Below are 13467 nucleotides of genomic sequence, written 5' to 3'. Positions count from 1 at the left end.
AACTCACCATAAATATCCCCCAAACCCAACTCACCATCAACAACCCCCCAAAACCCAACCCACCATCAACAACCCCCCAAAACCCAACTCACCATCAACAAACCCCCAAAACCCAACTCACCATCAACAACCCCCCAAAACTCAATTCACCATCAACATCCCCAAAACCCAACTCACCATCAACAACCCCCCAAAACCCAACTCACCATCAACAAACCCCCAAACCCAACTCAACATCAACAACCCCCCAAAACCAAACTCACCATCAACAACCCCCCAAAACCCAATTCACCATCAACAACCCCCCAAAACCCAATTCACCATCAACAACCCCCCAAAACCAAACTCACCATCAACAACCCCCCAAAACCAAACTCACCATCAACAACCCCACCAAACCCAACTCACCATCAACGAACCCCCCCAATCCCAATTGGCCATCAACAACTGCCCCAAAACCAACTTACCATCAACAACCGCACCAAACTGAACTCACCATCAACGAACCCCCCCCAATCCCAATTGGCCATCAACAACTGCCCCAAAACCAACTTACCATCAACAACCCCACCAAACCGAACTCACCATCAACAACCCCCCAAACCCAACTCACCATCAACAACCCCCCAAAACCCAATTCACCATGAACAACCCCCCAAAACCCAATTCATCATCAACAACCCCCCAAAACCAAACTCACCATCAACAACCCCCCAAAACCCAACTCACCATCAACAACCCCACCAAACCCAACTCACCATCAACAACCCCACCAAACCCAACTCACCATCAACGAACCCCCCCAATCCCAATTGGCCATCAACAACTGCCCCAAAACCAACTTACCATCAACAACCGCACCAAACTGAACTCACCATCAACGACACCCCCCCCCAATCCCAACTTACTATCAATCCCCAAAACCCTACTCACCATCAACAACCCCCCAAAACCCAACTCCCCTTCAACAACCCCCCACAACCAAACTCACCATCAACAACCCCCCAAAACCAAACTCACCATCAACAACCCCCCAAACCCCAACTCACCATCAACAACCCCACCAAGCCCAACCCAACATCAACGACCCCCAAAACTCAACCCAACATCAAGGACCCCGCAAACCCAATTCACTATCAACATCACAAACCCAATTCACCATAAAAAGCTCCGAAAACCCAACGCACCATCAACAACCCCCCAAACCCAACTCAACATCAACAACCCCCCAAAACCAAACTCACCATCAACAACCCCCCAAAACCCAATTCACCATCAACAACCCCCCAAAACCCAATTCACCATCAACAATCCCCCAAAACCAAACTCACCATCAACAACCCCCCAAAACCAAACTCACCATCAACAACCCCCCAAAACCCAACTCACCATCAACAACCCCACCAAACCCAACTCACCATCAATGACCGCCCCCCACCAATTCCAACTTCCCATCAACAACCCCCAAAACCCAACTCACCATCAACAGCCCCCCAAAACCAACCTCACCATCAACATCCCCCCAAAACCTAACTCACCATAAACATCCCCCCAAAGCCCAACTCACCATCAACAACCCCCCATAACCAACCTCACCATAAATATCCCCCCAAAACCCAACTCACCATCAACATCCCCCCAAAACCCAACTCACCATCAACATCCCCCCAAACCCCAACTCACCAACAACCCCCCAAAACCCAACTCACCATCAACAGCCCCCCAAAACCCAACTCACCATCAACAATCCCCCAAAACTCAATTCACCATCAACATCCCCCAAACCCAACTCACCATCAACAACCCCCCAAAAACCCAATTCACCAACCCCCCAAAACCCAACTCACCATCAACAAACCCCCAAAACCCAACTCACCATCAACAACCCCCCAAAACTCAATTCACCATCAACATCCCCAAAACCCAACTCACCATCAACAACCCCCCAAAACCCAACTCACCATCAACAAACCCCCAAACCCAACTCAACATCAACAACCCCCCAAAACCAAACTCACCATCAACAACCCCCCAAAACCCAATTCACCATCAACAACCCCCCAAAACCCAATTCACCATCAACAACCCCCCAAAACCAAACTCACCATCAACAACCCCCCAAAACCAAACTCACCATCAACAACCCCCCAAAACCAAACTCACCATCAACAACCCCCCAAAACCCAACTCACCATCAACAACCCCCCAAAACCCAATTCACCATCAACAACCGCCCAAAACCCAATTCACCATCAACAATCCCCCAAAACCAAACTCACCATCAACAACCCCCCAAAACCCAACTCACCATCAACAACCCCACCAAACCCAACTCACCATCAATGACCGCCCCCCACCAATTCCAACTTCCCATCAACAACCCCCAAAACCCTACTCACCATCAACAACCCTCCAAAGCCCAACTCCCCTTCAACAACCCCCCACAACCAAACTCACCATCAACAACCCCACCAAGCTCAACCCAACATCAACGACCCCAAAACTCAACCCAACATCAAGGACCCCGCAAACCCAATTCACCATCAACAACATCACAAACCCAATTCACCATCAAAAAGCTCCCAAAACCCAACCCACCATCAACAACCCCGAAACCCAAATCACCATCAACGAACCACCAAAACCCAACCCAGCATCAATGACCACCCCAAACCCAAACATCCATTAATGGTCCCCCAAAACCCAATTCACCATCATCAACCACCCAAACCCAATTCACCATCAACAACACCCCCAAACCCAATTCACCACCAACCACCCCCCAAAACCCAATTCACCATCCAGAACCCCCCAAAATACAACTCACCATCAGCAACCCACCAAACCCAACTCACCATCAACGAACGCACCCCAATCCCAACTCACCATCTACAACCCCATCAAGCCCAACTCACCATCAAAAAAACCCTCCAAACCCAATTGACCATCAAGTGCCCCAAAACCAACTCACCATCAACAACCCCCAAAAACCCAACCCACCATCAACAACCCCCCAAACCCAACACACCATCATCAACCCCTCAGACCCAACTCACCATAAATATCCCCCAAACCCAACTCACCATCAACAACCCCCCAAAACCCAACCCACCATCAACAACCCCCCAAAAACCCAACTCACCATCAACAACCCCCCAAAACCAACCTCACCATCAACATCCCCCCAAAACCCAACTCACCATCAACAACTCCCTAAAACCAACCTCACCATCAACAACCCCCCAAAAGCCAACTCACCATCAACAACCCCCCAAAACCCAACTCACCATCAACATCCCCCCAAAACCCAACTTACCATCAACCCCCCAAAACCCAACTCACCATCAACATCCCCCCATAACCAAACTCACCATCAACATCCCCACAAAACCCAACTCACCATCAACATCCCCCCAAAACCCAACTCACCATCAACAACCCCCCAAAGCCCAACTCACCATCAACATCCCCCCAAAACCCAACTCACCATAAACATCCCCCAAACCCAATTCACCATCAACAACCCCCTAAAACCAACCTCACCATCAACAACCCCCCAAAATCCAACTCACCATCAACAACCCCCCAAAACCCAACTCACCATCAACATCCCCCCAAAACCCAACTTACCATCAATAACCCCCCAAAACCCAACTCACCATCAACATCCCCCCAAAACCCAACTTATCATCAACCCCCCAAAACCCAACTCACCATCAACATCCCCCATAACCAAACTCACCATCAACATCCCCACAAAACCCAACTCACCATCAACATCCCCCCAAAACCCAACTCACCATCAACATCCCCCCAAAACACAACTCACCATCAACATCCCCCCAAAACACAACTCACCATCAACATCCCCCCAAAACCCAACTCACCATCAACATCACCCCAAAAACCAACTCACCATCAACAACCCCCCAAAACCCAACTCACCATCTACAACCCCACCAAACCCAACTCACCATCAAAAAACCCCTCCAAACCCAATTGGCCATCAACAAGTGCCCCAAACCGAACTCACCATCAACAATCCTCCAAAACCCAACTCACCATCAATAACCCACCAAAACCCAACTCACCATCAACCCCCCAAAACCCAAATCACCATCAACAACCCACCAAACCGAACTCACCATCATCGACCCCCCCCAAAACCCCATTCACCATCAACAACCCCCCCAAAATCCAACTCACCATCAATAACCCACCAAACCCAACTCACCATCAACGAACGCCTCCCAATCCCAACTCACCATCTACAACCCCACCAAGCCCAACTCACCATCAAAAAACCCCTCCAACCCAATTGGCCATCAACAAGTGCCCCAAAACCAACTCACCATCAACAAACCCCAAAAACCCAACCCACCATCAACAACCTCCCAAACGCAACTCACCATCACCAACCTCTCAGACCCAACTCACCATCAACATCCCCCAAACCCAATTCACCATCAACAACCGCCCAAAAACCCAACTCACCATCAACAACCCCCCAAAACCCAACTCACCATCAACAGCCCCCCAAAACCCAACTCACCATCAACAGCCCCCCAAAACCAACCTCACCATCAACATCCCCCCAAAACCTAACTCACCATAAACATCCCCCCAAAGCCCAACTCACCATCAACAACCCCCCATAACCAACCTCACCATAAATATCCCCCCAAAACCCAACTCACCATCAACATCCCCCCAAAACCCAACTCACCATCAACATCCCCCCAAACCCCAACTCACCAACAACCCCCCAAAACCCAACTCACCATCAACAGCCCCCCAAAACCCAACTCACCATCAACAACCCCCCAAAACTCAATTCACCATCAACATCCCCCAAACCCAACTCACCATCAACAACCCCCCAAAAACCCAATTCACCAACCCCCCAAAACCCAACTCACCATCAACAAACCCCCAAAACCCAACTCACCATCAACAACCCCCCAAAACTCAATTCACCATCAACATCCCCAAAACCCAACTCACCATCAACAACCCCCCAAAACCCAACTCACCATCAACAAACCCCCAAACCCAACTCAACATCAACAACCCCCCAAAACCAAACTCACCATCAACAACCCCCCAAAACCCAATTCACCATCAACAACCCCCCAAAACCCAATTCACCATCAACAACCCCCCAAAACCAAACTCACCATCAACAACCCCCCAAAACCCAATTCACCATCAACAACCGCCCAAAACCCAATTCACCATCAACAATCCCCCAAAACCAAACTCACCATCAACAACCCCCCAAAACCCAACTCACCATCAACAACCCCACCAAACCCAACTCACCATCAATGACCGCCCCCCACCAATTCCAACTTCCCATCAACAACCCCCAAAACCCTACTCACCATCAACAACCCTCCAAAGCCCAACTCCCCTTCAACAACCCCCCACAACCAAACTCACCATCAACAACCCCACCAAGCTCAACCCAACATCAACGACCCCAAAACTCAACCCAACATCAAGGACCCCGCAAACCCAATTCACCATCAACAACATCACAAACCCAATTCACCATCAAAAAGCTCCCAAAACCCAACCCACCATCAACAACCCCGAAACCCAAATCACCATCAACGAACCACCAAAACCCAACCCAGCATCAATGACCACCCCAAACCCAAACATCCATTAATGGTCCCCCAAAACCCAATTCACCATCATCAACCACCCAAACCCAATTCACCATCAACAACACCCCCAAACCCAATTCACCACCAACCACCCCCCAAAACCCAATTCACCATCCAGAACCCCCCAAAATACAACTCACCATCAGCAACCCACCAAACCCAACTCACCATCAACGAACGCACCCCAATCCCAACTCACCATCTACAACCCCATCAAGCCCAACTCACCATCAAAAAAACCCTCCAAACCCAATTGACCATCAAGTGCCCCAAAACCAACTCACCATCAACAACCCCCAAAAACCCAACCCACCATCAACAACCCCCCAAACCCAACACACCATCATCAACCCCTCAGACCCAACTCACCATAAATATCCCCCAAACCCAACTCACCATCAACAACCCCCCAAAACCCAACCCACCATCAACAACCCCCCAAAAACCCAACTCACCATCAACAACCCCCCAAAACCAACCTCACCATCAACATCCCCCCAAAACCCAACTCACCATCAACAACTCCCTAAAACCAACCTCACCATCAACAACCCCCCAAAAGCCAACTCACCATCAACAACCCCCCAAAACCCAACTCACCATCAACATCCCCCCAAAACCCAACTTACCATCAACCCCCCAAAACCCAACTCACCATCAACATCCCCCCATAACCAAACTCACCATCAACATCCCCACAAAACCCAACTCACCATCAACATCCCCCCAAAACCCAACTCACCATCAACAACCCCCCAAAGCCCAACTCACCATCAACATCCCCCCAAAACCCAACTCACCATAAACATCCCCCAAACCCAATTCACCATCAACAACCCCCTAAAACCAACCTCACCATCAACAACCCCCCAAAATCCAACTCACCATCAACAACCCCCCAAAACCCAACTCACCATCAACATCCCCCCAAAACCCAACTCACCATCAACATCCCCCCAAAACACAACTCACCATCAACATCCCCCCAAAACCCAACTCACCATCAACATCACCCCAAAAACCAACTCACCATCAACAACCCCCCAAAACCCAACTCACCATCTACAACCCCACCAAACCCAACTCACCATCAAAAAACCCCTCCAAACCCAATTGGCCATCAACAAGTGCCCCAAACCGAACTCACCATCAATAACCCACCAAAACCCAACTCACCATCAACCCCCCAAAACCCAAATCACCATCAACAACCCACCAAACCGAACTCACCATCATCGACCCTCCCCCAAAACCCCATTCACCATCAACAACCCCCCCCAAAATCCAACTCACCATCAATAACCCACCAAACCCAACTCACCATCAACGAACGCCTCCCAATCCCAACTCACCATCTACAACCCCACCAAGCCCAACTCACCATCAAAAAACCCCTCCAACCCAATTGGCCATCAACAAGTGCCCCAAAACCAACTCACCATCAACAAACCCCAAAAACCCAACCCACCATCAACAACCCCCCAAACGCAACTCACCATCACCAACCTCTCAGACCCAACTCACCATCAACATCCCCCAAACCCAATTCACCATCAACCGCCCAAAAACCCAACTCACCATCAACAACCCCCCAAAACCCAACTCACCATCAACAGCCCCCCAAAACCAACCTCACCATCAACATCCCCCCAAAACCTAACTCACCATAAACATCCCCCCAAAGCCCAACTCACCATCAACAACCCCCCAAAACCAACCTCACCATAAATATCCCCCCAAAACCCAACTCACCATCAACATCCCCCCAAAACCCAACTCACCATCAACATCCCCCCAAAACCCAACTCACCATCAACATCCCCCCAAACCCCAACTCACCAACAACCCCCCAAAACCCAACTCACCATCAACAGCCCCCCAAAACCCAACTCACCATCAACAACCCCCCAAAACTCAATTCACCATCAACATCCCCCAAACCCAACTCACCATCAACAACCCCCCAAAAACCCAATTCACCAACCCCCCAAAACCCAACTCACCATCAACAAACCCCCAAAACCCAACTCACCATCAACAACCCCCCAAAACTCAATTCACCATCAACATCCCCAAAACCCAACTCACCATCAACAACCCCCCAAAACCCAACTCACCATCAACAAACCCCCAAAGCCCAACTCACCATCAACAACCCCCAAAAACCCAACACACCATCAACAACCCCCCAAAAACCAACTTACCATCGACAACCCCCCAAAAACCAACTCAGCATCAACAACACCCCCAAAACCCAACTCACCATCAAAACCCCCCCAAAACCCAACTCACCATCAACAAGCCCCAAAACCCAACTCACCATCAACAACACCCCCAAACCCAACTCACCATCAACAAGCCCCAAAACCCAACTCACCACCAACAAGCCCCAAACCCAATTTACCATCAACAACCTCCCAAACCCAGTCTTGGGAGTAGGTGCTTAAGCTCATTTTCCATTTGTTAACTCAGAGACACACTGCTGCTCCTTCAACGTTTCAGCTCAGTTCAGATGACTCAGTGCAGTCATTGGCTGAACTTGGTAACTTCTGAACATTGTTTGCTTTCACACTGAGTGGAGCAATTTGTGCCACACAGCTGATCATGAGTTCATGAGGGAATGAGGCAGACAGTAAGGACATTGAGTGCCCACTGCATAAATACCTAATATGGCAAAGTCAAGTTCTTCTGCAATCTGCACAGATTGCTTCATTTAGTCCGCCACACATACCTCGATTTTTGGTTTGAAGTAGTCACACATTTTCTTGTACCATTCCGATGCAGATTTCTGTAAATTTAACACAGTACAAATCAAATCAATACCACTTGGTGCAGTGTCAAAACGCAGTGCCACTCGACGCAGTGTCACAAATCAGTGTCACTCAACATAGTGTCACTTAATGCAATGTCATGTGACACAATGTCACTTGATGTGGTGCTACTTGACACTGTCACTCAACGCAATGCAATGTCACTCGACACAGTGCCACTCGCGCTGTGCATTTTGCCACAGTGTCACTCGATGCAGTGCCACTCGATGTATCTGACTGGGAGTTTTTGGGTTCAGCTGAACCCAATGTATTACATACTTTCTCTTTTCACCAGTACTTCACTGTCTGAGGTCCAACGCTCAATGAGCTAGAGCGGAATTGCTGAATTCAGTAATCTGAGGAACATTGGGACTCTGCATGCCTCTGCCCATACAGGTCTGCCCAATTAAATCAACAGATGAAAGTTGGAATGCGTGCACAAATTCTGTGACACACTTTGTTGCTTTCTGCTTCATACTAGAGATGGTGAGTGACTAGTTAACTAACGGCTGAGAACTCTATCATTTCCACACCGCCCTCCCCCTGGGGTAACTTCTCTTTTCCCCATGGAACCCATGTGCCTCCTATTTTTCTTCCAATATGTAGTACCTTGCATTTGTTCATATTAAATTTCATTTGCCTCTAATCGGCCCAAGTGCAAATCCTGTCAATTTGTTTTGATAAGATCTTGACTGTCTTCTCTGAGCTAATTCTGAGCTGGTTTATTCGTGAATTTAAGTAATCTTGCGACTGCGATTGTAGGTTGTTTATGTAAACCAGGAACAGCTCAGACTCCTTGCCATCCCTCCACTGAGATCCTTCTCCCTTGATAATGATCTGCTGCTTCCTTCTGTTCAAACAGTTCCTAATTCATACCACCTAGTCTCACCCAGGATAATCAAGCTTAGTTTGTAAAGAAGTCTCTCCTGTCACACTTTCTCAAAAGCCCTTTGGAAGTTATGATACACTATCTCAGATGGAATTGCTGTCCCCCTCATTAACATGAATAAAAAGGTTGTTCGTGAGACCCTCCCTCTGAGGCCGTTGGTGCCATTTATCATCAGGTGCTGGCATGGTTTCTGACGATTGACGATGAAGCTCACACTGTACCTTCACCATCGCAGCAATCTCCACGTAGAGCTGGTTGTGTAAAGGACAGACTACTTTAAAGGCCTCCATGGAATAGATCTTCAACAAACACCTAAAAAATACAGACAGAAAAAGCAGGAGAGAGAGAGGTGGGGGTGGAGGAATTAAATTAGGAGAGAGAAACCAGAATGCACATGAGAAGGGACACAAAAAGGGACAGGGAGACAGATCGAGGAAGAGAGTGAGAAGGAGAGACAGAGAACCCAGGAGCGACAGAAATCGGGGCAAGAGATAGAAAAAGAGGATCAAGGAGAAACAGCCAGACAGGGAGAGAGATGGGGTGGGAGCGGCAGAAGAGTGAGGAAGAGAAGGGAAAATGGGGGAGGAAGAGAAAAGGAAAAGAAAGTGGAGTGTCAAGGAAAAGGGGCAGCAAGCAGGAGGTAGAGGGAGACAGAGATTTGGAGAGATAGGACAGATAGAGAGAAAGAAAGTAGGAGGAATGGGAGAAAGTGGGAGAGGGAGGGGTAAAAAGATTAAGAAAGGGAGAGAGAGACAGAAAGAGAGACAAAGTGACACATAGAGACAGACAGATAGACAGACAGAGATAGAAACACATACAGAGAAAGATTGAGAGAGACAGGAAGAGTTGACAGACAGAGAAAGACAAACAGAGAGAGAAAAAGAATCATTAGTTCAAAAGCTATTCTTGGCTAAACAGTATTTCCTGCATTACGGCACTTGCAGCTGCTTCATCAACAGTTTACAACTTTCTCGAGTGAGGAGCTGACCACACAAACCAGGAAGGGCTCAGGGTCGATGGCTAGTCTGTGTTAGCTGAGCTGGTTGTCAATGGGTTGGTGATAGTGGTAACATAATTGGCCGCAGTGCCCGAGTTTGGGAGGTTAAAAAAAACAATTGGTCACAGCTCTTCCTCCTGATCCCTATCCAGTGAAGAGATAGATGATGAAACATGTGGGTGTAAGATGGTGATAGGATGTGGTTCTCTTGTGAAGCCTCCAGAGTTGAATAATCTGTCCATGCTCACTGTTTAAGTTTGTGTACTGGGGGTCTGATGTAATGGAGCTGGACTTCACTGGGAGTCAGCACCTTTGGGGTGATCGGGGGATTTAATTTTTGTTCCTTTGTGACGCACATGTACAAACACTAGCACTTGCATTCATGCCCAGAACTGAGAGGTCCGCTCATCTCAGCCTGGCCTGGTTCTATCTGGTCTGGCCTGGCCCAGCTCAATCTGGCTCAGTTTAGTCTGGTCCAGCTCGGTCTGATCTTGCCTGGCTTGGCTTGGTCTGGTCTGGCTTGGTTTGGACTGCCCTGGCTCACTCTAGCTCTGATTAGTCTGGCCCAGCTTGGTGTGGTCTGGCTTGGCTCGATCTGGTCCGGCTCAGTCTGGTCTGACTTGACCCAATTTGGTCTGGCCAGGCTTGGTTCGGCACAGCTCGGTTGGCATTACCTCAGCATCAGTTCCAGCCGCTTCAGTGCCATTGGATCATTGAAGGGAAAGATCTGCCTCATCCTCTGCAGCAGCCTCCAGCTGTAGTCAATGAAAAGTATAAAACTGTCGCCCAGGGACACTTCCTGCAACAAACCAAAATTAAAGGAATTAAACACTACAATAACAATCAAAATGGAGATGGAAGATGTTGACCTGCAAGGAGCAGTCTGCCCTCAGAGGATGGTGTAATAAACCACCTGCAGATCCTACAGCCTTGTTTAAGTGGAGTGAAAGTGAAAGGGTGTGACTTCGGGCGAGGATGGGAGTTGTTGGGCTAGAGTGGGAAGCCTCTACAATCTGCCCTCCACAGTCCAGTCTGGACTGCGAGGTTCTACCTTATGCCCTTGGTTACAGGGCAATGCAAACCCCTGTGAAGCAGTGAGTGCCCCTGGTGTCCTGGGCCAACAGACTCTGGTTAGACCACACCTTGAGTAATGTGAGCAGCTCTGGGTCACACATCTGATGTTGGATATTTGGAGGGAGTGTAGTGTAGATTTTTTTTTTTTTTATTCATTCACAGGATGTGGGCGTCGCTGGCCAGGCCAGCATTTATTGCCCATCCCTAATTGCCCTTGAGAAGGTGGTGGTGAGCTGCCTTCTTGAACCGCTGCAGTCCATGTGGGGTAGGTACACCCACAGTGCTGTTAGGAAGGGAGTTCCAGGATTTTGACCCAGCGACAGTGAAGGAACGGCGATATAGTTCCAAGTCAGGATGGTGTGTGACTTGGAGGGGAACTTGCAGGTAGTGGTGTTCCCATGTATTTGCTGCCCTTGTCCTTCTAGTTGGTAGAGGTCGCGGGTTTGGAAGGTGCTGTCGTAGGAGCCTTGGTGCGTTGCTGCAGTGCATCTTGTAGATGGTACACACTGCTGCCACTGTGCGTCGGTGGTGGTGGGAGTGAATGCTTGTAGATGGGGTGCCAATCAAGCGGGCCGCTTTGTCCTGGATGGTGTCGAGCTTCTTGAGTGTTGTTGGAGCTGCACCCATCCAGGCAAGTGGAGAGTATTCCATCACACTCCTGACTTGTGCCTTGTAGATTGTGGACAGGCTTTGGGGAGTCAGGAGGTGACTTACCCACCTCAGGATTCCTAGCCTCTGACCTGCTCTTGTAGCCACGGTATTTATATGGCTACTCCAGTTCAGTTTTCGGTCAATGGTAGCCTCTAGGATGTTGATAGTGGGGGATTCAGCGATGGTAATGCCGTTGAATGTCAAGGAGAGATGGTTAGATTCTCTTTTAGATTTGCTAGAATAATATCTGGACACCAAGGGTTAAATTATGATAAGAGATTACGCAAACTAGGTCCTTGGTATTCCTTGGAATTTAGATGGTTAACAGGTGATGATCGAAGTTTTGAAGATATTAAGGGGAACAGACAGAGTCAATAGAGAGAAATGATTTCCACTGGTTGAGGTGTCCAGAACTAGGGGACAGAGTCTAAAAACTAGAGCCAGAGCTTTCAGGAGTTGGGAAAGTTAGGAAACACTTCTACACATAAAGGGAAGAAGTTTGGAACTCTCTTCCGCAAACAACAATTGATGCTGCATCAATTGTTAATTTTAAATCTGAGATTGATAAATTTTTATTAAGTAACAGTATTAAGGGATATGAGGCAGGCTTGTGGGGCTAAATGGCCCACTCCTGTTCCTAACTTTCGAAAATTCCTCCTCTAACCAACACCACCAAACATCAACTAAACAGACTTTGAAAACACGTAAACTGAAATACCGTTATGAAGTGATAAAATTTGACCGTTTCACTGCGAAAAAGAGTTTGGAATTTGAACGTAATCAGAAGATGCTATTGGCATGTACTCAGTAATGTCAGCCTTATGTAAAATGGGTCTTTGTGTGTGAGAGAGATATGTACATGTGTGCGTGTGCGCTCACATTCACATGACCCACACACACGCACATAGATGTGTGCACACATACACATGCACGCATGCAGATCGAAGACTGTCTTAAATAAAAATCAAAAACAAACTTTAGTAGAGTAATAAAACTAAAAAGTGTTGGAAATATTCAGCAGGTCTGGCAGCATCTGTGGAGAGAGAAGCAAAGTTAACATTTCAGTTCAGTGACCTTTCATCAGAACAGGTTTTATTTCAGATTTCCGGCACCTGCAGTATTTTGCTTTTATTTTAGCAGAGTAAAGCTTTTGAAGCTTGTGCTTTATTTCAGTCACACAGCCTGGTAACTTGTGTGAAGTACTGAAGAATGCCCAGCACCTGGAGATTGTACAAAGAGTTACCATTTCCACAGGCACTAAACTGAAGAAAAAGTAAGATTTGCATTTATATAGTGCCTTTCATGGCCACTGGACGTCTCAAAGCACTTTGCAGCCAATGAAGTACTTTTTGTACTGTTGCAATGCAGGAAGTG

The 13467-nt window shown here is 48.2% G+C and overlaps 1 protein-coding gene across 1 annotated transcript in view; it reads right to left on the bottom strand.

Annotated features, from left to right (window-relative positions):
• Positions 1-13467, bottom strand: part of baiap3 (BAI1 associated protein 3) — a 155302-nt gene that overhangs the window by 96165 nt on the left and 45670 nt on the right. Inside the window, exons 15-17 of the mRNA XM_068056087.1 lie at positions 11043-11167; positions 9593-9683; positions 8404-8460 (exon numbers count right to left, since the gene is read on the bottom strand). Coding sequence (XP_067912188.1) covers positions 8404-8460; positions 9593-9683; positions 11043-11167 — 273 coding nt within the window. The remainder of the gene's footprint in view (positions 1-8403; positions 8461-9592; positions 9684-11042; positions 11168-13467) is intronic.

Source organism: Heterodontus francisci, chromosome 24 (assembly GCF_036365525.1).
Source record: "Heterodontus francisci isolate sHetFra1 chromosome 24, sHetFra1.hap1, whole genome shotgun sequence".
NCBI classification, from domain to species: Eukaryota; Metazoa; Chordata; class Chondrichthyes; order Heterodontiformes; family Heterodontidae; genus Heterodontus; species Heterodontus francisci.
This window is presented reverse-complemented; position numbering and strand designations above follow the sequence as displayed.